General features: G+C 43.9%; 2 protein-coding genes across 2 annotated transcripts; one reads left to right on the plus strand and one right to left on the minus strand.

Annotated features, from left to right (window-relative positions):
- Positions 1–1,512: 1,512 nt before the first annotated feature.
- On the plus strand, positions 1,513–7,828 carry LOC116218467 (CMRF35-like molecule 1). The gene is made up of 10 exons (XM_031560284.2): positions 1,513–1,574; positions 1,899–2,222; positions 2,563–2,871; positions 3,105–3,152; positions 3,242–3,293; positions 4,276–4,370; positions 4,541–4,593; positions 4,946–5,014; positions 6,242–6,306; positions 6,439–7,828. The coding sequence occupies exons 1-9, from the start codon at positions 1,529–1,531 to the stop codon at positions 6,299–6,301; spliced, it is 1,056 nt and encodes a 351-aa protein (XP_031416144.1). The 5' UTR covers positions 1,513–1,528; the 3' UTR covers positions 6,302–6,306; positions 6,439–7,828.
- A 1,948-nt stretch (positions 7,829–9,776) lies between these two features.
- lrrc24 (leucine rich repeat containing 24) lies at positions 9,777–24,954 on the minus strand. The gene is made up of 5 exons (XM_012835180.2): positions 23,179–24,954; positions 16,039–16,233; positions 13,314–13,592; positions 12,135–12,303; positions 9,777–11,032 (listed from the first exon to the last, which is right to left on the minus strand). Exons 2-5 carry the CDS (start codon positions 16,216–16,218, stop codon positions 9,777–9,779), a joined length of 1,884 nt encoding a protein of 627 aa, XP_012690634.2. The 5' UTR covers positions 16,219–16,233; positions 23,179–24,954.
- Between the last annotated feature and the right edge of the window lie 1,590 nt (positions 24,955–26,544).

A 26,544-nucleotide genomic window follows, 5' to 3' on the forward strand; every position in this document is an offset into this window, starting at 1 on the left:
TAATCACTAACAGTTTGTGTGTTCCCATGTACTTAATGTCACATACATAATATAAGAGTTTTTTTTTGTTGTGCCCACAGTGATGAACTCTCAAGCAAAAGCTTTCTAATAGGTATTTAAAGATTAAAATGTATTTTAATTACTTGCTTGTTGTGAAATATATATGCATTGTATGTTGCTGCACACATGACATCTCTTAGAGTGAGTTAAATGGCTTCCATTTCCCATATGATAGCAACAATAATAGTCATTAGCCTCTGCATTTCATTAGCTATAAAACTAATAATAAAACAAACTCAAGTTCTGACTGTTTTTCTCTCTGCTATGAAGATCATGTAGATATAGGGTTAGTGGTATTCACAGGAAGATTAAAGTGGAACAACTTTACGTGAGTGACTGTGACTGATACTAGACCACAGGAAAAAATAATATGATTATTTCAAAGTGTTATGAGCCTATATTATTCAAGCTTTTCATTACAAAGCATATGCCAAATTGTGTGTTTATTGGGCCTGCAAGTTTTCTAAATTGTTGTATTACATTATTTGATATCTAATGAAGACATGATTGCAAAAGCTATCTGCCACTTCATCTCTTCTCATCAAGTTGCCAAGTGTGTCACAGCTCAACTCATCTTCCAGTCGAGGAGATCATTTGTAGGCCATTTCCTTCAGAGATTTTTCTTGCTCATCAACAAAAGTAGTGTCTGTCTCTACCCTGGAAGGTGTCTGCCTTTCAGTTCCGCCAACACAAACATTATACTCATAATTCATTACTGATGTCACCCATTATAGTACTATGGAATTGTAAAGAAAACTAAAATGAGAACAAGGCCCCAGTGTAAATTGCTCATAGGTGTCAGTTACGCTGGAGACATGTCCCCACCACTTGGTATTATGTGGGTTTTAAATTGTGCTAACAGAGTTTCTAAGTATTGCTACCATCGCAGTTTTGGTTTGGTTTGCCAAGCGCAATGAGATGAAAGTGTTGCTGCACTAAAAATGTCTAAATAAACCCGGTGAACTCTGGCCAGGCTGGTGCCATCTCTCTAACTAGCTGTCTACTAGCTCAAAATCTCTAGCAAAGCCCAAATTATACTTCATGAAATACATGGATAACTTTTGGTGAACCAAGTTACATGAAGGCAAGATGATTTATTATCATTTAGCTTTGCTGTGTTTGGTTGGTCACTGGCAAAGAGTGCTTAGCAACCTAGTTACAGCTATGTTTGTTGAACATGTGCACCAGTTGAGTTATTTTCATGTTTGTTCTGCTGAGTTGGTGCTGTGCGTGTTTTCTGGTGTTGTGTCCCTAGGAGGTCATAGGGAGGAAATGACCCAAGTTTGTGGTTTCACTTGGAGAGATACCAGGTATTATCTGATCTTAATTCACTGTTTTGGGAAATGTTTTCTTTTATGGCTGGCGACATGTCATGTATTGATAAAGAGGAAGAGGCCCTGTCTGACTCAATATTATGGAAGAGGAACAGGAAATAAGAGCTCATTTGTAGAGTCTTGCTCCGGCCAACATGTACCTCCCTTTATTTTGGCTTGGAGTATTCTTTCTCATCTCAGGTAAGAGAATGACTTCCTCTCATTTCCTTTATTTCACACATGCTGGCTAATTTGCTTCATTTGTTTGGAAAATATCTGATGAAATTATGCACTGAGCACCTAAACAAAAGAGGTTCTCACAAATGATAGGGTGTAAACTTTGTATAGAGGTATTTGCTGAGTCTGTTTCTGAAGTGTCTGATAAATATAGCTAGCAGGTTTGACTGTGAGCCGGATCAGGACCACATCTCTTCCCCTGTTAACTGCTACCAGTAGAGGATTGAGAATGGAAGGAACAGGGTCCATTTTTGTAGTCATTGCTGTCTCTCTTTCTGGACGGTATAGGTGCTTATAGTGTGAGGACAGTGGACAAGGTGGCTTCAAAGCCACAGCAGTCAATCACTATCCCCTGCTCGTACGACAACAACTATAAACAGAATCGCATGTACCTGTGCAAAGGGAACGCGTGGCTTTCCTGCAACATTATTGCACACGACGGGGAAGAAAAGGAGAATGTGGAGGTAACACATCACCCAACCCAAAACATCTTCACTGTGACCATGAGAAACGTGCAGCCTACAGATGCTGGCTCCTACTGGTGTGCTGTAGCGATTGGTGGCATTTGGACCGCGGATGAAAAGGCACACTTTCACTTGTCAGTGACAGAAGGTACACAATAAGTATTCAGCATCTCAATCTTAGAAAGGGACCAGGTACTGTACATGAGAATGTACATTCATGTAATAAAGAATGCAATCAACTCACTCAACTCTCTCAAGAGTTAATTATTAGGAAGTTAAACAGTAAATGTCTCTCCATGGCAATGACAATAAATGGATGACTTTTCAGTGTGCATTTGCGTGCGGTGTATTCACGTGTGTGTTAGTGACAGCTTGTAGGCTTTGTGCAATAATTACATAGGATATGGCAAATTCACACATCTGTTATTTTATGCTGATGGCAGCGTATGAGGGCTTTCATGAGGTATTTTTACTCTATCTGTCCTTAGATCCTGATCTGTCTGTGGAGAGAAGTGTAGTATCTGGTGACGTAGGAGGCAACATGAGTGTCCAGTGTCGCTATAGTAACACGTACAGTAGCAAAAAGAAGAGTTGGTGCAGTTTCAAAGACCCAAAGTGTTCATCGGTGGGGGGGTCAGTAGCACCTGCTGGCACAAAGTCCCAGATCAGGGATGATGGGGCTGGAACTCTGAGTGTTGAGATGATGGGGGTGAAGGAGACTGACACAGGCTGGTACTGGTGTGAGGTGGGAGATCTGCAGATACCCGTTTACCTGAACATCACACAACACGCTGCAAGTATGTTTACAATTAATTTGGCTGAAATGTTTACTTAGAAACTCCCAAGAAAGACCTGGTGACCAGGAAATGTAAATTCTGACATAGTCTAAATAAATTCACACTTTCAGATTAAATGACAGCTGCATGGTTGCTTATTCACGAGTAACTGCTGTTGTTGCTTTAACTAGTTAAACAGCAAGATACAGGAAACAGGAATACAGGAACTGTCAATATATAATGTCCTTTTTTAGTTACCATCCCAACCACAACTACATGCAACTACAGTGGCTGTGTAAAGGGTAAGAAATCACCTGAATGATCTATCACTTACTGATTTAAGTGATTAACTTGCCTAATTTGAATTATTAAACTGCTTCCTCCAATATAGAATCTGCAACACCCACCTTTGATGAGGGGACAGAAGGGACTGACCACCTGCCGTAAGTCTTGCAGAAATGCCTCCTTCTTTCATCATCATCTTAACAGGCATGTGTCATGGACACATAGGAGGAAGCCCATTCAGGCAATAATCATGAGTTTTTATATGGGTATCTATACTTCTTGAGAACCAACGTATGTTTCTCATGAGAAATTAGTAAAGGGTACAGAATAAATGCACAAAATCAGAATGCATCTCAGGTATGCCATTAGTGTAAGTCTTAAAGCCAATTTACAGTCTAGGTGACAGAAGTCACTCAACAAAAATGAAAAGGGTTTAACAACGGTGCTGCACCTGTGGGATTTGAAGGCACACTAAAGCCATGTCAAAAGCACATAAACATTCTGCATGGCACACTTTCCTGTTTCATGTTCATGGTCATGTCATGAACATGTCATTGGAGCTTTTACACCTGGCATTAAAATGTGCCTAATATCCAGATTGTATCTAGATATGATATGATTTTAACCAGGTTACATTTACCCCTGGTATTAATATGTGTGTCCAGTTTCCACATTGAGATCTGATCTCTGTGTCCAGCTCACATCACATCCTCCTCTTGTTTACACGGTCCAAAAAAACAACAAACAACAGAAAAAAAGATAGAAGAAGACAAGATGGTAGCCGTCCATGAAGCTGCATTATTGCGTTGTTAATGCCTGGTGTAAAAAGCCCCATAGAAATTGTATCTTTATATCAAGTCAAATTTAGCAGATTTTAGTCATTAGACAAATAAGGTTCCAATCTATGTATTGCATGTTCCATGCAGAACCACACAAGATAATTTTATCTAGGACCTAATAATCTAATAATAGTAAAATAGAACCTTAAACTTTGGGAGAAGGGTACTTAACAGAACCTTTAAGAGCTATTTAAGAGAAAATAATTTTACTGGAAAAATCTCCATGAGGAGAGCAGCTTGAGTAGGCTTTTTGTATGTTGTTACTTTCCTTTATACAAGTCATTTTTTGTTCATTTCAAAGGAAGGGAGCATTGATCGGTGTGTCCGTGACATTTGGACTGCTCTTGTTACTAACAATCATTGGAGTGCTAGCATGGAGGGAGCAGAACAAACAAAGTTAGCATTTTTTCCTCCTCCGTCTAGATTCAATAACAAACTTTTCACTGTATTGAAAAAAGAAAGTTGTCATTCCCCCACTTTGAGTTTGCATTTCCTCTTTTAGATGAATCAATTATAGATACTCTTAACTTTCATTTCCCTTACCTTCTTCTCTCTTATTCTCACAGAGGAAGATTACTTGAATATAACACCTCAGGACCACCGACAAAATGAGCACAGTGTGAGTATTGCAGCAGGTTGTAAATTCTAATGAAGATTAGAAAAATGATGTGTTCGTAAGTTTCTGGAGTCCAAAAAGTTTAGTTTGTTCTCTCTTTCTTTCTTACTTCCTTCCTTTCACTCTCTTTCTCCCTCTATCTTCGTGTTTTGCTCTGTGGATATGAGTTGGTCTGGGTGTGTTTGTGAGTCTCTGACCGTATGTGCATTTAAACTTTTGAGTGCTCTGTTCTGCTTTTTGAGTGAGAATGAATTCCTTTCAGTTGTCTTGGTAGGATGTTGGGGTATAGAGACCACTGAATAGACAATGATGTTCTTAACCATTTTTTTCTTTATATTGTCATGTTGGGTGATAGGCCAGTTCTGAAGTTGAATACAATTCAGTTGTTTTCAAGAAAAGAAACAGCGAACGCCGTCTGCATCAGGTTAGATATCACGTCAAATATTTGTTTGAAAATGTACTTTATTCAACACCGCAGTGACTGAGTTTCGGCAAGTTTGGCTTGAGACGAGTCCTGCCTAAGTGATTTTGTTAGTGAGAACTGTGCACATCCATATTTAATCCTTCTCATGCATACAGTGTGTGCATCCTTTGATCAGATACATGCTGTACAGGCCATCACATGAAGCCCAGTCGGCTAACATTTTGGTGTGTGCAGGCCCGCCACCAGAACAAACAAGCAACAGCCTAATAACCAAGACTCAAATCAAGGCAATGGCACAAGATAATATATACTATCAATCATGTAGTGGTCAATAGCAACACAATGTGGTTTGTGCAAACAGATATGCCACAGCAAAGTGAATGAGGCCTATGTGACTCACCTTTTTCAGGTTGCTAGCATTGATCGTCAAGTTACGTCACACAAATCCATACATACTAGGCCCGCAGTACAAGAGGTACGAGCAGAGCCTTGGTCAATGACTTTCTGATAGATCTCTATACAGTTCACATCAGTTAATGAGCTAGCTACCAAATGAACCACCAACTACATTACAGCATGCAACCATGGGTGATGAACTGGCACCGGCACTGGAAAAAACCAGGGTGCCACTTATTGGCCCCGGAGGAAGATAGTGTAGGGTTAAAGGTCGCGAGGGAATGGCACTGTAGGTGGACGTCAGTGGGTGAAGGTCTATCCTGGGTTACTGAGTGCTGTGAATGGGACTTGGCCTTCTTAAACACATTAGGCAGAAAGATAAAAGTGGACTTACCTGTCTAATGTGTTCATTTTGCGTAGCCTACTTTTATGTCGTTGTAATGCAGCAATCACGAGTGCTTTCTATATAGTTTTAGGAGAGAGCTGATCTTTTCCTGTGTGTCGTGCCTATTCGAGTGTGAAGATAGATTGTTATTTTTCATAGACTGTATTTATTAGATGTGCCGTGCTAGAATGATCCAAGACGGGTTTTCTAATTACATTGTTACGAGTTAGCCAAGAAGAATGCGCAGAGACACAGAAGTCTCAGTTTTCCTGGTAAGGGTGGACAAGTGCACTAACTAACACCGGGGATAAATTAAAGCATTAACACATGGACAAGAAATGGTAACAGAGATTCAGGGGGCTAGATGTGTGTCAAATAAGTCATGAAGCAGAGACTTTGTTTTTTGCTTATTGGCTATTGATGTTGTTTGTGTGTTTGTTTCACAGTCCCACTGTCCTGCAGTAGAAGATGATCATACAATCTACAGCTCTGTTGTGAACATCTAGATGGAGTAAGCGTAATTGTACTTACAGTGCACTATACACACTAAATATATTTACTTCCTCACAGAACTGAAACTATGTGGTTTTGAAATAGTGGATTTATAAAATCATTTCACAAATAATTGTGGTTGTGTCCATAGTGCAGTTATCCTGATGCCATGTCTCTTTCCTGGAAGAGGAGGATAAAGAAGATGGACACCCGCAGAACCAAATGTTTGACAGCAGCATGTGTGATTATTGCCAGTTTGTGACTGCAGCTGTTTCAGCATCCCTGCCCTCTATCTTCAAACCCAGATCCAAGTTCAAAGCCATCTATAGGGGGAAAAACAGAATGAGCATGTGGTGTATATGAATATTTTGGTTGTTTTATTTTTGTTTGTATTTTTAAGGAGCAGAAGACTCAAGGCGGTTAAGGTGGGAAAGTAGTGTCCAACTGTTGAAGCCAGTCTCTCTCACTCACTCACTCACTCACTCACACTCACTCACTCACTCACTCACTCACACACCCAACAAACACACACACACACACACACACACACACACACACACATTTCTATATACATAAGCATTGTCCACTGGTGTCCCCGCAGGCATAGGTCATTTGAGCCAAATTGGAGAAATAGATTCACAACCATTCAGACTCAGGAGCTAAACAAGGCTGTTCTCTATTCAGAGCCACAACTGCTGAGTGAAATGAAGAAGAAGGAAAGGGGAGTGAGAGTGAGAGTTGATGGCCGCATGTGTGCATCAGTCAGGCTCACTCGGCTACTGATCAGTCAGTGCCAAGCAGAGAGTGCAGGTGTGCACACGTGAAAAATAACAGGCCAGAGTCCATTTTACAGCCAATGTGCGATTGGTTTTGACAGCCTTCCCCTTCTGCTATCATCCTCATCCATACACATGAATGGACACTTCAGCTACACGTGTTCACTGGCACAGAACCTTCTCTGTGTACAAAAAGGGCTCTTTTATGCATGTTAAGCACTGTCAAATGAATTATTTTTCATTTAATGTCCAAATGTATTGGCAGATGTGCAAACGATCTGAGAGAGAGAGAGAGAGAAAGAGAGATGATCAAGGCTTATAATTAGTGTCTGTTGAAGTATTTTGCGTCTGTATAGCATGAAATAATGTATTTGTCTATTCATATTAATGTCGCATTTTCATAAAATATTACAAGAAATAGAAGTATGGTTGAATATATTATATAAAGACAAACCGTAAATGTATAAATAAATACATTTCTGAGGGGCGGACGTTTTAGTATCAGATGTTGAAAGGTCATAGCTGTTCAGGTTATATAGAAACGTTCACTATCATAACACATGGCAATATAGACAGAAATTACATGAAGTATGCAACACCCCTGTGTAACCTTGCTCTTTTCACCGGTGCTGCCAGGGAGTTGGCGCAGTGGATTATATTGATATGAAAAAAAATAATGCCAGTAATAAATATGGTAATACAATTCTGCAATTCTCCAATTATGATATCAAATTCTACATTCTAATAAACGACAATACAATTGCGGTTGTGTTTATGTGTGCTGCATTCGCAGAGGGAGCTGCAGTGCTGCAGCTATTGTTTACATGGGGGACCTGCTCAGATTACCCATTTCACTACATTAACAATGACAAGAGAAGCCCTTGAGCCCAATCCTCCTCTGTCTCAAATGCACTCACCACAAACCCCTCTCGATGCCGCTGGGTCGTATCCAGTTTCTCCATTGTACACTTGCAAACACACACACTGTGCAGATACAAATGAAGAAATGCTCATTCGATGGAGGTGCCGTTGTTGTTTTGTCAGTTTCGATTGTCTTTAGCAGGGGGTCCGAACAGGCAGTTTTCAGAGGCATGTTCAGGGCATCTTCTGTCTAGTTCAGTGTTATTTATTGATATATTATATATATATATATATTAACGAGAAATGTGTGTTGTCTCAAACCGCTTTGCCGGGCCCAAGGCTTACATCCCCCAAAAGATGGCAGATGGTGAGACTAGCAAAGAAGAACTTAGAAGGAAGGACTCGTACTAGGCGATTAAGAATTAAGGAAAAGAACACTGGTATCGTGCCACCTCTGAGCATAATACACACACACACACACACACACACACATACACACACACACACAGATGCACAGATTTACACACACACACACATGCACAGATATACACACACACATGCACATACACAAACACACACATGCAAACACACACACACGTACACAATCCATGAATGTATATTTTATTAGGATAAAATAGAGGACGGACAACTGCCAGACAAAGACAAGGGAATAAGTTCCAACATAATTGTCTTAAATAAATTCAAAAGAAAACACTCAACACAGCATTGAAATGTCCAAATGCTTATACAGCTTGCCCTGAAGTGACTTGGCACTCTTTTACATTTTTTTTTTGTTCAACTCTACACAACGGCGGTGAGCGTGCAAAAAAATTAAAAAAATAGAGGACCGTTAGTCCTCCTCACAAAGCAACAGAAAAGGAAATTTAAGAAAAAGAAGAAAAGCTACACCTATAACCTTCACGTAATGCTGGCTTACAGAGAGGATGAAGACACAGAGAGACATGTCTGAGCTTCGTTCAACATGGTCATTACTCACAGTGCTTTTTGGACATCAAGAGAATGAGGGAAGAGAGACAATGCTCTCTGAAGATAGCACACACGCTTATACTGTGTGTCTCTTGCTCTCACTCCCTCTCTTACATTCTTTCTCTCTCTGAAACACACACACACATTCACACACACACACACACACACACACACACACTCAGAATGTGTAGTTCGTATGGGAATATTCATAGAAGAGATCATTAATAGATAACAGAAAAAGTAACTGACTAGTAGGAGTAATAAAATAGGCCATTGAAAAAGGAACACACACTCATCAGAGGATGAGGTCTCAATCTGTCTCATCCTGTCCGTCTGCATTCATAACTTACTCTTTGAAAAACCAAGTCACATCAAATCACACCCTCCCTCCCTCTGACATTCCACCAGTAATGCATTCACGTTTTCAACAGTCTTCAGTAAAAGCTTTGGCTTTTGACCTGGCAGTCTTTTGGTTCGTTAGTTTCCTTCGTCAGCTTGTTCTGTTCGTCGGTCTGTCCAGATTGAGGTAACCGAGGGCTCAGCCTCAGCATGACAAAGGGGTTTGTGAAACATGAGAGAGAAGCGGTGCTCATAGTTTAATGTCAGCTCTGACAACGCTCTTTAGGTCTGTTTCATTCTTGGGCTTTTCCTTATTAAACTCCAGAGGCTTTTTCCCTTTCTTCCACTCACTCTCTCACTCTCTCTCTCTCACACACACACACATACACACACACACACACACACAAACACACACACTCTCTCTCTCTCTTTCTGTTACACACACACACACACAAACAAATTCTCTCACACACAGGCAGACACACACTCACATTCACACTAATACACATACACACACAGAGTCCCCTTAGCAGTGGATCTCATAGGCGATCTGTGTGTCAAACAGAAGACTCTGGTTGATGAAAAGCCCCTCGGGATCCAGAGGGGGCCCCTCTCCCCCCTCTGCAGGGGCCCTCCGAGGCCCCGGGCCCCCCACTCCCCCCAACACCACCCCCCGGCCCGGGGTGAGCGTGCCGCACCCGCCCTGGGAAAGCGCATCAGCTGGCGGAAGCGGAGGGGACAGTGCCACCTGCTGGCCACAGGCAGGTGCAGGTGGCAGCACAGGCTTGGCACGGTTGAGCACGTACATCTCGTGGCCACGCTCGTCGCGGTACTCCTCCAGCTGGGCAAAGGTGGTAGGCCCGTCAGAGTAGTCGTTGACGTAGAGGATGCTCTCCTCCTTGCTGGTGCCGTAGCTGCCGCCGCCCTCCTCCTTCTGCCGCTGCTGGTGCCGGCTGTAGATCATGAAGAGGAGCAGCAGCGCGGTGAGTGCCAGCAACGAGATGCCCACGGCGATGGCCGTCTGTGTGGCTGGGCCCAGCGCATTGAAGTCCATGCTCTCCAGCTCGTACAGCGGCTCTTGGCTCACGTCAACTGAGGAGGGGTGGTAGTAGGAGGAGGAGGAGGAGGAAGAGGAGGAGGAGGAGGAGTGGAGTCGTGGCCAGATGCCGGACGGGGAGGACGAGGAGGACATGTTGACGGAGAGGTGAAACGTCACACGCGCCACGCCACCAGGGTTCCAGGCCTCGCACTCGTACCGTCCGGCATGCGCCACCGTCACGTTGCTCAGGAACAGCATTCCACTGCCTGTGTCCGGATTGAAGCTCTCCCCATCACCACCACCGGCACCACCGTCCTCCGACCCGCGCGTCGACCCCCGGCCACCCGACGCCCCCTTACCCACCGGCCGTGCGGTCACCACCCTGCCCCCGGCCCTCCCGTCGCCCTCTGCCCCCACCTCCTGCACCAGCCCACGGGGGGACAGCTGGGCCTTGCCATGGGAGGCCTTCCTCCAGGTGACCTGAGGCTGGGGGTAGCCGGAGGCCTGGCAGGAAACACGCAGGCTCTCGCCCAGCCGCACGGTGAGGTGGCTGGGCTCCAGCTGCACCACTGGGGGGATGCACACCAGGCTGTTGGCCGGCACCTCCACCAGGCTGAGGTGCGAGAGGCGAGGAGGCTCGGCGCAGAGGAGTCGGCGCTCTGCTGAGCTCAGCAGACGCTGGCCTTCCTCGTTTATCCAGCTGCGCAGCCAGTGCAGTGCGCAGTCACAGCGCCACGGGTTATCTGAGAGAGAGAGACTTTACATTTTACTATCCCATAATTAGAACCTTGTGCTCAGGACACATAAAGCCTTGCATTAAAAAGTATATTTAATCCTACAATACCAAACCAGATGCTGATGCAAATGCAGAGAGAAAGAGGGGGGGTTACAGTAATACCGGTTTATTGAACCAGTATTCGAAACTTACATTACTACATTACTTCACCATAATGCATGAGGACATCCAACATAGACTACCTATAACTTCTACGTATATACTGCTCACATGATTGCAACCACAAAATATCAAACATCACAGTAAAAGAAGAACCACACAAAGCCTACATCCTCACCTGAAATACACCGTATACAAGTCCCTCCCTCTCACACTTTAAATGAGATGAAAAAAGACAGAAAAACAGGAAACAGGAGGAAACAGGCGCAAATGTGAAAATGGAGAAAAAAGTCGAGTAGGAGAGATGGGGACAGATTGTTGGCAGAGAGAGTGTGTTTAAGATAGACAGACGATAGATAGAAAGATAGGAAGAGTGGATGAAACGAGGGGAAGACAGAGAGAGAGAGAGAGAGAGAGAGAGAGAGGAGGATGAGAGGGAGAGATGGTAAATGAAGCGAGACAGGGCGCAGATAGAGGGGGGGGGGGGCATCAGGGGACAGCCAAAAATAATGGGGAGGAATGGAGGGAGGAAAGAGCGCAAACACTCTCCACTGACCATCCATCACGCTGACACGCCTTGTTACCTCTGAGCTGACTCGCTCGCACTCCTTCTTTCTGTCCCTGTCCTCTCTCTCTCTCTCTCTCCATCTCTCCTACTTTCTCCCTGCTCCCCTCTGTCTATCTGTCTCCCTTTACTAGCTCTTCACCAGCCAACTTCACATCCTGTGTTTCAGTCTCTACCCTACCCTGCTCCCCAATTATTTTCAACTGTCACTTTATCAACTCAATTTGCTCCTATTCGATTCCGATTCCAGACCATCTCCTTTCATCTTTCCATCATCTCTCCCCGTCTTTCTCTCTCTCTCTCTCTCTCTCTCTCTCTTCATCTCTCTCTCTCTCTCTCTCTCTCTCTATCTCTCTCTCTCTTTATCTCTCTCTCTCTGACTCACCTGTGACTCGCAGCACCTGTAGGCTGACCAGCGGTCTGAGGGTTGCAGGTCCGAGGGTGCGCAGGTTGTTCCTACTCAGGTCCAGCAGAGCCAGAGAGGACAGGCCCACCAGCGCCTGCTCCCCCAGCATCTCCACATTGTTCTCCTGCAGGTGCAGCTCCTGCAGACGCTACACAGAGAGACGGGGGGGGGGGGGAACAACATCAGCACCACCATCATTACTTTATCATGGAGTTATGATAGATGTTTTCACGCAAATCAAGGATTAAACATAGTGAGCAGAATGCAGTTGGACCAGACGTGCGGGCCGGAGCACTAAGAGGGGATTGACGTCAGTGCTGACAGAACAAAGTGGAGAGCAGACCAAAGGACTGGAGCGGGTTTCTTTATCTTAAGGAGTAAGCGGGTGAAAACGTGTCCAGTTTGTAAGTTGCCACAGAGGTGTTGATCTGTTTGAGTCTGTTTCTTTGAATGTTGTCAAGATTCACACCGTCAGCTTCTGAGGCACACACAGCGCATTGCAGATAGTTGTATGTATTGCCATATCCCTCCTCATTTTTATACCTTTCTGGACAAAATGTCTGTTAGCGATCAGTTTATTTCTGATCCTATTTAGATCTGCCTACTGCTGCCACTTGTTTCTGCCTTTCTTTAAGAATTAGTTAGGTTCCAGAATAATTTAATTAATTCAGAAATCCTTTGATTGTGTAACTGTGTGAAACTGCTGGCACAATGAGCTCTATGTGAAATCTATTTCGAGATGCAGGAGTTTTGTGAATTAAAGCACGCCTTGTTACAATCACAAATGAAGGAGTATTCTTGTATGTGTTCTTTCATACCATCCTAGACAAGTTAAGATGCTATTCCTCACAAACAACTTTCAGACCCCAGAATACATGAACAAGGAATTCACCTTTTAAGGGGTCAAAATGACCCATAACTGATTTACAGTAGGAAACCCAATTGTTCAATTGTAGGGCCCTGAATCTCACCACATACCTTCCACTTTCCGTGTTTCACAGATCCTCATTTTGCATAAAAGCTTTCATCCACATTGTACTTTACTCCAAAACATATAATTGTATCCCCCTTTAATCTAAATCATAATATTAAATTAATTAAAATCATAATCATAATATCACGTTTCATTCATAATACAATTAAAAACGCTTGTAGTACTTGTAGGCCGCGGAAGGTGTAGTCCTGGAGGCGCGTGATATGGTTCCCGGCCAGGTAGAGGATGCGCAGGTGGTCCAGGCCGCGGAACACGTCAGCGCTGATCAAGTGGATGCGGTTGCCGTTGAGGGCGAGCTCCAGCAGCTGGCCCTGGTTGTGGAAGGCTCCAGGCTCCAGCGTTGAGATGCTGTTGTTCTGCAGGTAGAGGTAGTGCAGCTCCCCCAGGCCTAGCAGGTCCTGCAGGCGGATCTGCCCCACCGTGTTGTCCTGCAAGAAGATGGTCTGAGGAGAGGGGGGAGGAGGGGGGGTATTTGGCAGTTTTAGTGGGGTAAAGGTAAACAGTGGAAAATGAACCATGTAGGGAGCCAATATTCAGTATACAATGGCTTGCAAAAGTATTCAACCCCCCTAAAAGTCATCACTACTTTCACAATTACAAATACAATACAATTTACTCTAGTACATTTCCAAAGGCGATATATATCATTTGTCTGCTAACATTAAAAGTAAATTTAAGAACGGAAATATACCACTTGAATAGGTATTCAAACCCCTGTGCTTTTGAGTTCCAGATTTAGGCTGATGACAAATTATTCGCATATGATGTCACATTTGACCATAACTAATCATAATTAGGCACTACCTATGAGTGGTTAAAGTAAAGATCTCCTTCTTGATATAATAATCACTCTGTCTAAGGGACATCAGCCAGGTTGTGGAATGAAGACAAGGTGATTCAAATTCTTAAATGAGGAAACAACGCCAAGGAAATATCCAAGTGTTTTGATGTATATAACTGAGCACCACTGGATTCATAAGAAGAAAACGGATATTATGTCACACCACCCAGATGCTTTGTAGAAAAGGCTGTCGCCCAAACCATGCATCTGAGCAACTGGTGAGGGAGGCCACCACCCCCAAAAATCCCCAAAGTTGCTGGTGTAGGACTCCACAATCTTAAGAGCTGTCCATAAAAGTCAATTGAAGGGTGGCCAACGAGAGATAGAGCTTTCAGGCCAATCCTCAAAGTGCTACATGTGGCGTAAATCTAACACTGCCAATGCCTCAAGAAACACCATACCAATCGTGAAATATGGCAGTGGTAACATCATGATGTGGGGATATTTCTAGTTTGCAGGAACTGGGAAACTTTTAAAAATTGAATAAAGGATGTACAGCTATGGGGTGTACCGCTGAAAAGGAGCATTCAACTGAAGCATCCAGATTTTCGAAGTGACCTTGTGTACTGCAGTGGATTTATTTCCACATTTTCTTTACCTACTTACCTACTTTACTACTAGCATATAAAAAGATAGCAAGAGAACTGTACAGAGAGTAATGGTTGAAGAGGCTCTAATGAGTAGGCCTACACAAGGTTTCTTGAAAACCAGAGAAAAATGAAAACCTTGTCCTTGTAATTTCTGCTGCAAATGTATGAGGTAAACCTGGAGGTTTGCGGTGCTCTTCTCTTTGGGAAGCAATATTGAATAAAATATCAATTGTTGTCAATTTCTTATGAGGATAGAAAAAAAACATATTGCAATTGCAAACTTACGTCAAATGGAAAATTCCCAAAAAAAAACAAAAATGTTCACTCCTACTTTCAATTGCCGCTGCACTGTCAGATGATGTTAATCGACTGACTTCTCTTTTTCTGGGGAATATCTACTCAACAGTTCACCGAGACCAAATGTGCCGTACAGTCCTAAATTACATTTAGGCCCCACGCATAAAAAAAAATATATACTATATATATATATTTATATATTGAAATATTGAGGATCAGCATCAGGAGTTCACAAAAAAAGTAAAACGAAAACAGGACTAAGCACCGAAAACAGATCAACCGGCCCGGCGCTGGAGCATGAGCTGTGCCATGTGGTCTTCATTTGGGGCAAGAGAACTGACAAGGCCTACCCTGCGCATTCCCTGCCAGGTATCAATTACACCGTGCCTGACACAACTTGCCGTTAATTGCCGTTGTATGCACAATTTATGCAGCTTGCTCACACTCTCATGCATATTCAAAGGCTGCAGCAAGGCAGGAGTGACCCACGCCAGCGCATACGTACACTAGTGAGCTCTGCACAACCCTGCTGTACCCTCAAATGATCAATATCCTTTGCCAAGGCTGGCAAACATTCCCTTCGCTCTCTTGCTGGTAAGGGAGGAGGCTGTGCATTGCAATCACCCCCTCTAGCTGAACACGAGCTATTTGTTTGCCATTAGTGTAATAAGGCTGGGATTCATTTGCAGCCTGCGTATGAAACATGGCAGGGAATTACATTTCATGGCCTCGTTCATCTGAAATAGTGACAGAGATGACTTGAGTGGATTTTCACCTATCACAAAAGATTTGGCGAAAAAGAGCTGTGGGAATGTCATTGCAGCAGCGTCTTTGTATATCTCGTGCAATAACTAGCAGCGTGAAAGGCCCTTACTTGAGGATGACAAGAATCCAAAAAACCCTTTACTTCACAGCCTATGTTTATTCTAAGTAGACTCTTAACAGCTGTTTGACAAACATTGTATACAAACTTAACTTAACTACTGTTATCTATCCCACTAGCACCTAGCGCCTATCTAGCCCACTCTCAAATCGAACCCCATTGGTAACTGTGTCAACAGTTTGTGGGCAGAAAAGTGGGCTACCAAAATAAAATGGGGCCCAAACAGCAGGACAGCAGCTGATTGGCTGCGAGGGGGTATGACTGACAGTGCCTCTGACCTGTGTGGAGGAGGGGATGCCCTGCGGTATGTCCTTCAGGCCGATGGAGCCGCACTCCACCGTCAGGCTGTAGCAGCGGCAGCCGGTGGGGCAGCCGAGGGAGGGCGCCGGTAGCAGGAGGAGGAAGAGCGGGAGCACTGGGAAGGATGCCATTCTGGTGGGGAGCATCAGAGTGGCCATCTTACATGAGCAGACCTGGAAGAAACAAAGAGAAAACAAACAATGTATTTGAGTGTATGTCTCAGAGAGGGAGAAACAGGGAGAGAAAATGGGAGAGGTAAAGAGTGTTAAACAGAAAATGATAGAGTGACAAAGAGAGAAAGACAGAGGGAGAGAGATAAAAAAGAGAAAAAGAGGGAGAGAGGGAAGGCATAGAGGGAGAAAAATAGAGAGCGCATGTATGGGTTTTAATGGCATGCATAATGCAGGAGAAATTCGCTTAAGTGAGTTGGAAAATTAAATATCATAGTTCAGAGCAAGAGAGAGGGGATAGGCAGTATGTAATGATGAGTAATAGCAAGAGTAGAGGAAGAGCAAGAAAACAGCAAACACACACACACACACACACACACACACACACACACACACACACATACGCACACACACACACACACACACACATACGCACACACGCACACGTACAAAGAAATTCCTGACGGACGCCGCCTCTACCATCTTACACCCTCCAGAACTGTGTTTCAAGTGGGATCCCCTATTCTTTCTACTGGGCTTCAGATAATTAAAGACATATCAGGAGACATACTCCTTAAGGCTGTTTCTCGCTCTGCACAGAAGGGGTATAGGCCATGAAGCAGCGCCTTAACGAAGCCTTGTTCTGCCCCACGTGTATTCAACAAACCTCGGGAGAACACATCATCCGACGTTGTTGTGATAGTCAGATCAAAACAGCTGCTTTTTTGCCTGATGTTTTTCCAACAGTAGCATTAGACCCCAGACACACACTCACATACCGTATGGTAAACAGGGAGAAAGGGAGATCTGGATTTTAATGGGGTTGATGATATGCATTCGTAAGGACTTGTGGATTGTCAGTGGCTTTTAGATATTAAAACTAGATAGATATTAAGACCAGAGAGTGAGAGGGAGGGGGGGGGGGAGAGTGCATTTGGGAGTATGTATCTGTGTGCATGTGTATGACAGAAAGAGAGTTCAAAAATAGGGAGAAAAAAACCATATGCCTTATATTTAAAATTCTGTCAATTCCATGCTTTTGAGGAAAATCTGCATTCCATTTGGACTGACTTCTAACAGTTCTCTCTATTGGTAATGGGGTTTAGACACACACACACACACACACACACACACTCACATTGCTGGGAAGGTTGCCCCGTACACCATCACTTTGTTTTGAGAAAATGCGATGAGAAAATGACAGCAATTCAACTGACATGTGAACTCCAAAGACAAGCTCCAAGACAGGTGAGACAAAGACTGTAAAATCAATGAAATCACATCTCAAGACACTGGAGTCAATCCTCATCTCTTCAGTGTGTTATTGAGTAATGAGACGTGAGCATGATTTGAATATTTAATGCCGATGCTTAATTTAGTGTGTATTTGTGAGGATAGAGCAACTAGATTAGCGTAACGTGACCTACATAAGCCATTCTATCAGCTTAAGGCATGAAAAAATAACGGAAGGGAAGATAAAAAATCATCTGAGAAGCGCCAACACATTTCTCTTCGAGATATACAGCCTCCACTGACCCTGGTGAGGGGAGAAGAAAAAAACTGAAAAGACAATGAAAAAAAGAAATGCTGTTCTCTTTGTGGGAGAGGCCACTGAGAGGAACTAGGGGAAAGGTGGATGAATTTTGAATGAGTGCTGGTTTTCACCTTGCCTTCCCCATGCTACGTGAATAGCCTTGGAAATTGGGGAGGGGGGGGGGGGGATTGACGTCTCACGGTGGGGTTGTGTTGAAACTGATGGGTTATTAATTTAAAAACATATCACTATTTCTCTGTCAGTCTAGGGGTTGTTTTTACCCCTCCTCTGTTGTGTAGGATAAAATGCTACAAAGGTTTTGAGCAGGGGTAAAGCGTAAACATCCTCCCTTATGCAGAAACTGGAGGAGTGTGAGTGTGTTTGTCTTTGTGCATGTGTGTGTGTGCATATGTGTGTGTTTTTGTGTGTATGTGTGAGTGTGCATGAATGTATGTTTGTGTGTGTTTGCATGCATGAGTGTGTGTGTCTGTGTATGAGCAAGTGTGCGTCTATAAGAGAGACAGAGAGAGAGAGAGAGAGAGATATATATATATATAGAGAGAGAGAGAGAGAGAGAGAGAGAGAGAGAGTGTGTGCATGAACAGATGGCAGAGCCTCCTCACAAAAGTGATTCTTCCAAAAATGTGAACCAAAGAAACTGTCTATCTCACCGTGGCATAACGACCAAACCATTCAGCCACAAAATGAGCTGCACCACGGTAAGCACACCAAACACACACATCAACAAACAAGCAAAGGAAAACAGCATAACCCCCTTCTTAAAAATCTACCTTTAAAGGGAAATGAATGTATCAGGTTAGACAGCTGTACTGATGGTTGAGGTCAGTGACAGAAACCCAATCCCCATCGTGTAATTGAAATAAAGAGGCATGAAATGGGTTTGCATGGCAGTACTGGTTAAAGGCTTTGCCCACCTCTCTCTCTCTCTCTCTCTCTTTCTCTTTCTCTTTCTCTCTCCTACTCCCCTCCTTCCGCCCTCTGATGTTTTCCCTGCTGTGAAAATGCTTCCTGAAAGAATACTAACTGTCCCCTGAAGGCTGCAGACTAATTAGAATTTATAATGCAAAGGTGTCCTTTTCACTGAGCGCCAAGAGTCCCCATTGGCCGAGGGAGACTCCCGTTTCCACAAGCCACTCGCTTACTTCCTGTCTGGTTACATTTTCTAAGGTGTTTTGAAGCTGTTCGCTATGGTGTGAATTTGGCATCAGCGGTGTGAGGCCAACACACTCACACACACACACGCTCACGCACACGCACACACACACACACACACACACTCTCTCTCTCTCTCTCCTTCTCCCTCTCTCTGGGCTCTGTAATCTCCTCAGTAAACTGGCTGATCTGACTCATCACAGGCAGGTTACTGCACAAACTCAACAGTTTATCTGTTTTATCTTAAAATATGGGATTTGGAGATCAAGCCTCCTAAATAACATCACATCATATCTGGGCTCTTGGATTCTTGTGTGTGTGTGTTTTTATTTTATTTTATGTATTTATTTATTTTATATCACACAACCAAATTAATCCTGACTTAACTGACCTTCATTATCTGACAGAACTAGTTTATTGACTGTGCCAATCCTCATATAGTGTATTTCCTATCCTCAAATCCCATCAAACAACATCCGAGGGACATTCAAGACAAAATGACATTTTTGCAAAGCTGTCTGCTAAGCTTTAAATGCAGGCAAAGGTACACACAGGCTATGACAGTCACATTTGTAGTTGCCACTACGATCTCTGCAAATAAGGGTTTGTGCAAGGGGAAGAGGGGGAGGTTATGGCGTAGAGGGAGAGAGAGAACAAAAGAGAGTAGGGCTAGAGAGAGGCGAGGGAGAGCGAGAGAGAGGGAGAGAGGGAAAGAGGGGGGAAAGAGAGCAGGACGAGAGGGGGAAGAAAGAGAGGGAGAAGGAAGAGAGCAAATAAGAAAAAGTAAGGAAGACAGACAGCAATGGAGTAAGTGATGCCCTATGGTAAAGTTAGGCCATGCCTCACATGTTGTCATGGAAACACTAGAGGAAAGTAGAGTCTGGATCTACGAGGGTTAGGCCTGTAGTCATGGTAGACAGTTCAGCAGAGAGAAAAGGAAAAAAGAGAGAGACAATGAGTATGTATGGAGAGACGGAAATGGCAAGAGACAGAGAGAAAGAGAGAGAGAGAGAGAGAGAGAGAGAGAGAGAGAGAGAGAGAGGAGATACACCCTACAGCTATCACTGAAGGAATGTGAGGCATTCAAGGGTAATAATCTCTACTTCACCACCACTCTCTGTACTTTTGTTCTGTAACTCATGCTTTCTCTCTGTCACTCCCTCTTCCCACCAAGCCACCTCTATATTTGAAGGCAACCACTGTGATGGTAACTGTTTGGCCATAAACAAAGATCAGGTGGTTCCTGCATTTTAATAAGACAATCACCGTGTGCACAAGAGCGGGGAGTTCAGATGTGAGTGTGCCTTTTTTTATGTCAATATTTGAGTGTTTGGATAACTATACTGGCACGCACATATGTGTATGTGTGTGTGTGTCTGTGTGTGAGATACATCTGATTGAATATAGGTCCATTTGTGTGTTTTTGCATGAATTATATGCATATGTGTCCTGCAGATAACAAGCAGTGAGCTATCATTCCCTCTCTCTCTCTCTCTCTCTCTATGTGTGCCTCCTCCTCATCTTGTGCTAATGAGAGGACACAGGGGAGAGAAGCCTGAGGATGCTTACAAACCCCGCGACAAACACCAATTAACAGCAGCCTTCTTCCCTGCATCTCGCCAGCCCCTGGAGAGGAGAGAGTCACATGCGCCTACTCTTCCACCGCCACTTCCACTATCGGCCACCGATCAATATAGTGACCTGTAGCACGTCCGCTCCACCGCTTCTGCGCCCTAGTGAGAAGCGGATTCAACGGTCGCGGTAAACAGCTGAGTGTGTTGTGTTCGCACAGACGGAACTAGCGGTCGAGGCGCGGGTGCTGCTAATCGATCGCCTTGTTTTTTCCCATCACGGCCTTGTCCATCTTTGGCTGTGGATTGATTGTGGCTGCGCGATGACACGCAGAGTGTCTTAAGTCTGTTAGCGCGGGTCAGGCAGAGCGTGAGCGTGTGAGCAGCTCATGCAGACTAGCGAACCGGACTGATGTGAAATTGGATGTGAACTCAATTAGTCGGAAGGTAAGTCTCCTCAAAGCAACCATATGTATGACACGAGCCATTAATCATATGACTTGCGGGTGTGTTTTAGGTTCACTCACTTAGTGACAAGCACACACACTCACTCAGAGAGAGAGGGGGGGGGGGGGGGAGATATTCTGTCTCACATTCACGAGAAGCACTGGATGAAAGACGCTGTTGTCCTCTATTTCTATTACATTACATGCTCCCTCTCACTCACACACACACACTCAGTTTCTCTCATTATTCTCTGTCACCACCTCATCCCTCTCTCTCCTTCACACACACACACACACACACACACAATTTCTGGAAAATACAACATTTTCACATTCTCTTATTCAAGGCCACACACACACATACACACCACACACACAGACAAGGACAAGGTCTATAATCATTTTTGCCTGGGAATGGGAAAGTTTTACCTCATTCACTGCTCTCCTTATGTTTTTCCCATTCTCTCGCTTTCTTAGTGTGGGTCCCTGAAGGATGAGTACATCGGCTCTCAACCCTCTGCTTTACACACGCCCACACACACATATGTTCTGTCTCTCTCTCTATGTCTGCCTCCTACTAGCCCTGGCCCTTATACACACAGTTACTTTTCTGTAAATCAGAAGCACAACCCCAAACGCTCAAACCCTCCTACGCTCACACACACACACACACACACTGATGGGCACTGGACCGTGACATCATCAGCATCCGGGCCAATGGGACATGGATTCACAGCGGGCCGGAGTTGGCCTCACTGCCACGCATCGATCCACGGTCTGCTATGCGCGGCACGTCCCCCCCCCGGCCGTGACGGCCTGGAAAAGCCGCTTCCTGGGGGCACTGGATTCAGCCCTAGTCTGGCACGGCTGCCCGGCGATCCAACACGTGTGTGTGGGGAAATTAATGGTAATTCATGCAGCAGTGGCCTGGCCAGCCTTTGCTGCTGGGAGAGAAGAGAGGGACTGTGAGGTTTACGATAAAAGACTATCATCATTGATTTGTCTCCTGGAGATTGTATTAAGATGTTCTACAGTATAACTTGTTTTCATGGTTGATAAGGCTCACTCAGCGCTGTATATAATGTCATTAGTGCGCATTACTATATGTGTCTATAATCGTTAAAAGAATAAGAATGATTAATGGCATAATAATCATATTTGTGTGGGTTTCATCCCATGTAGGCTACATCTGCCCTAATGCACAGTCGCTTTCTCCAAAAACACAAAGAAGCTTATAGACTTAAATGTCTGCGCTACTCCCACGTCTCTATCCTTTTGTTATCCATTTGCTTTGCTTTTCTTGTTGTGTTTGTTACGAGCTTTAAGTTGTGTTTGTTGTTCTTGTTTCCCGTGGTGTACGCCTCCCTTCTGTTTATGCTATTCATGGCTACCTATGGTTATCCGTGCAAGGGTTGCCGTTCCTCTGATGAGTTGGACGTGTGGTTGAATATTCACTGAAAATGTCCAGAATAACAAAACAGCGTGAGCAACCAGTGAGGGGTCTTCATGTAGCCTGAACCAGCAGCCCACCGGAGACATGCTTCTGAGGCTAAATGCCTGTCACTCAGTCCTTGGGGGAGAGCAGGCAGCTGAGTACAAAGCAAACTGACAACATGATCCTCATGCCCTCTCTCTGTCTTTCTCTCTATCTCTCTTTCTCTATTTGTGTATGTGTGTGTGAGAGAGAGCAGAGAGAAAGAGAGAGAGAGAGAGAGACATGTTTCATGATGTGTACACACTCAAGTCCAAGCTGACCTGAATTGTTCAACAAAAAATATTTATGTACCACGCTAACCAGTTGTACTTTAATTGAATGTCTATCGCACTCATTACTGGCCCACGACGCTGAAAGAGACGGTATGCTGTGACACAGCTAAACATGTAACTGATCTGAATATTGCTATGCCATACGCTCTCGCAATTTTGTCGTAAAGTTAAGATCCGAGCAACATAAAAAAAAGCCTCTTATGTATATTTGGTCCCGGGCATCCGCGCAGCCACTGCACTGATATCCTTAAGAACAAAACGTACACACTTCAGGAAGCATCATTTATGTTCTCAAAAGCCTTGCTAAGCATGGGCTGAAGTGCATTAACACGACAACGACAAACTGCATCACTGAATTCCAATAACGCGTAAACTAAGACGAGAAAATCGTCAAGTGATACATGTAATAATAACCCAGTCTGACGAGGACATAGTCTAGTTATAGAACGTAGCGTACCTGATACAAAGCAAATGGACTATGTAGTCTTCCAGCCGATTCGATGATGATGCACACTTGATTTTTGGTTAACCGAGGATTCAGTAAATCTCCGCGAGCCTAATTGTCTCGTTGGTGAAACAGGGGTGCTAAAAGTGCAATCTGTAATTCCGGTCCGCTCCAGAAGCACCGTGACATTTCACTTCTGTCCTAGTCCTAAAGGCCACCGTTCCACGCCTCCATCCTTTCTGGCGGCATCAAATCCCACCCGTGCTCGGTGGCCACATCCGTTCCATTAATATCGCGCCGATGCCAATATTTCGCTTTTGTATGCGCCTCGCTACCGTCAAACCTTTGGATTCATTATCCTCGGTCTGTCCCTTGTGCCTTGGCAAGGCAAACGCACTTTTTACCTATTCATACGAAACAAATTTCAATCTCTCTCTCTCTCTCCCTCTCTCGCTCTTTCTTTATCGCTCACCCCTCCTTTCACCCAAAGCCATTGTTCACTCTGATTGGTAACGTAAGCCTCGCATCAACACGCCAGCCCCAATCACTGGCGATTCTTGCAAGCTGGCCAACTTCCAACACGTAAGGCTATTGTTTCCGTTCAATGTTCTGTCCTCCTGAAACCTTATGCCAGCCCATTACCTTCACTAAAAAAATACGACCCTCTCTGTAACCGCAATAAGACCCCAATGTCTTAGCATCCCTGAACATGCATGAACAACGGCTCTATAAAATATATAAGCTTAAAGAAAGTAGTCTGACCCCGAGGACAGACCGCTGATTTTTCATAAAAAACAACAGCAATGCCCAAGAATATGGCATTTGTTTGACGCGATGCGGATAGGCAGCCCATGGTAACTTTAATACCTCAGGTGCTACCAGCTGACACCCGCACTTTCAGCACCACGGAGAGCGACCTCTGTCCGATTACTGCGTACACTCACTTATAACTGCAAAGAATCGCTATTCTGCCAACAAAAAGTAAGTCTGGAGTCTGTGTTACATATTATAGGAACCAGAAGAAAATTGAGTGAAATTCATCAGGCCTGTTTGTGATAAGTAGGCTTCGTTAAAATGTAATTGTCTATTGTGTACTTTCCTGGTCCTAACAGTCATTCCTTCAGCTCTCCCACGCACATTCACTGCCTTAAAGGACATATGAAAGCGACTTGTCAAGGCTGCTGAATTTCATTCTTAATCCGATTATTACGATTCTCCTCTAGATCAACAAAATTGTTTGTGTGCCATATTTGTGCCACTTGTTTGGGCAAACTGTAGGCGTTAGCAGCTAGGGATACTACTGCAACCTATGTATTTGTACAGCGCACTACGTGACAAACGACCTGTAGTTAAACATAATATAATAGGCATTACATTACAATTTGCCAAAAGTAGATCAACAAAACAATGAGATAAATGTAATGCCAAAGTAATGCAAATAAAGAAAAGCAAAATGAAAACAATAAACTGTCGAACATTAAACTATTCTTTCTCTCTACCTCTTTTTAGGCCTATGTGTCTGTACATGTTTGTATTGACTGTGATTACTGTCATGGATATAGACACGTAAAAAAACACACCAGCAAAAACTTCAGAAAAAGAACTCACCTGAACTCATCTGACCTCTATAGTTCAAACAGGATGCTAAAAGGCTAAATTAAATATACGTCTCCTTGGTAACACAATTCCAGAATCATACCTTCTTTCGCTTTTATTTTTTGTAGTATCTGCAGTGGTAAGCCTGATTGTCACTCACCATGATTCCTTGATCCCTTTGATTTCTCTCTGCGGCAAGTCTATTGTTTAGATTTGGGTCACATGAACCTTTCTGAGAACAATGGATGGAGATAAAGGCTTGTCATGGTAAGACTAGCTGACCCATTTTGAATGAATGAATGAATATGTGTGTGTGTGTGTGTGTGTGTGTGTGTGTGTATGTGTGCATGTGTATAAACTAAGTGAGTTTTGGGTATGTGTGTGTGTTGATATGTATTGTGAATGACAGGATAAGTGTGTGGATTAACGCCTTTGTGTGTGCTTGTGTGAATGGACAAGAATCCTCATCTGTCAGCTGTGCGTATGTATGTGTGTGTATAGACCAAATAAATGTTTTTAGTGTCAATGAGAGAGTATGTGTGTGTGTTTGTGTGTGTGTGTGTGTGTGTGGGGGGGGGGGGGGGGTGCAGCTGCAGCACCTGTCGTAACTGCTGGTGATGATGCAGGGAAGTAAAAAATGCCACTTAGTATGGATGTGTATGCTGACATTTCTTTGTATGTATGAATGACAGCATAAGTATGCCTCTCAAAGCCTATGTGTATGCACAGCATAGCAGTGTGTTGAGCAAGAGCCCTCATGTCGACTGGGCGTACGTTTATCTGTGTGTATGTGTGAGTGACTATGTCTAAACCAAATTCAGATTTTGAGCACGAGTATGAATCTTTGTGTGTCTTTGTTTGTGCAAATGACAGGACAAGTGTGTGGGTTAAAGCCTTTTTGTGTGCTCGTGTGAATGGACAGCATTGAATGTGTTTTTGAGCACCATCTTGTCATCTATGCACGCGTGTGTGTGTGTGTGTGTGTGTGTATGATGGTGTGTGTTTGTGCTCTCCAAGTGCACGCGTGCATTTGTAATGAAGGCCTCCAGAGCTCCAGGGCTGCATGTCGACCCAGATCAGTGTAATTAACATCAGGTCCGAACTGAGACGAGCGTCTGGGAGAGAAAGCGGTTGTGTGTGGGGGATCAGCAGATCCCCGTATGGACCTCACTGCTCCGAATGGCTACGTATGTATGTGTGTGTGTGTATTAGATAGAGGAATGAATGGAGAGGGTGATGAAGTTGTTTAGAAAGGGCAAAAACAGGTTAGGGTTAAAGATGTAAAACTAGAAAACACACAACAAAAATAAAACAAACAAAATAATGTGCGGCAATGTGTCTAACAAGTGTTTATTTTTACGTTATTATAGTAATCTCACCAGCTTTGAAGGGAGACCTAGACTCTGCCAGGATTGTAGCACAAAGAGCATTAAACCCCCTGGACACACACACACACACACACACACACACCACGCATGTTGATGGGCACACATCAATCCCATATCCCTGGCCTTCACAGACTGACAGATGTCCCTGGTTCTAAACGGATTTAACTGATCTCTGTGGAACACTGTTTTAATATGTATACGTGCCATAAACTGGTATATAAGCATGGGTGTTTTAATGCTCTCTCTCTCACTCTCTCTCTATGTGTGTGTATGTGTGTGTCTCCCTATATCGCATATAGCATACAGTAGACAAATATTGTTGTCACCAGTGCAATACTGAGTTTTTCCCACTAATAAATCAGTGATACAACACAGTGCCTTGGTGTGTACAAAA

This window comes from Clupea harengus, chromosome 22 (genome assembly GCF_900700415.2).
Source record: "Clupea harengus chromosome 22, Ch_v2.0.2, whole genome shotgun sequence".
In the NCBI taxonomy this organism is placed as follows: Eukaryota; Metazoa; Chordata; class Actinopteri; order Clupeiformes; family Clupeidae; genus Clupea; species Clupea harengus.

What these genes read in the sequence shown, in the direction of transcription:
- lrrc24 (XM_012835180.2), bottom strand. Translation starts at nt 16,218, where the DNA reads ATGGCCACTCTGATGCTCCCCACCAGAATGGCATCCTTCCCAGTGCTC. An exon ending in GCATCCCCTCCTCCACACAG is followed by an intron (nt 13,593 to 16,038) that starts GTCAGAGGCACT and finishes CCCTCTCCTCAG; the next exon opens with ACCATCTTCTTGCAGGACAA. An exon ending in ACACCTTCCGCGGCCTACAA is followed by an intron (nt 12,304 to 13,313) that starts GTACTACAAGCG and finishes CTCTCTGTGTAG; the next exon opens with CGTCTGCAGGAGCTGCACCT.
- LOC116218467 (XM_031560284.2), top strand. Translation starts at nt 1,529, where the DNA reads ATGTACCTCCCTTTATTTTGGCTTGGAGTATTCTTTCTCATCTCAG. An exon ending in CATCACACAACACGCTGCAA is followed by an intron (nt 2,872 to 3,104) that starts GTATGTTTACAA and finishes GTCCTTTTTTAG; the next exon opens with TTACCATCCCAACCACAACT. An exon ending in GAGGGAGCAGAACAAACAAA is followed by an intron (nt 4,371 to 4,540) that starts GTTAGCATTTTT and finishes TTATTCTCACAG; the next exon opens with AGGAAGATTACTTGAATATA.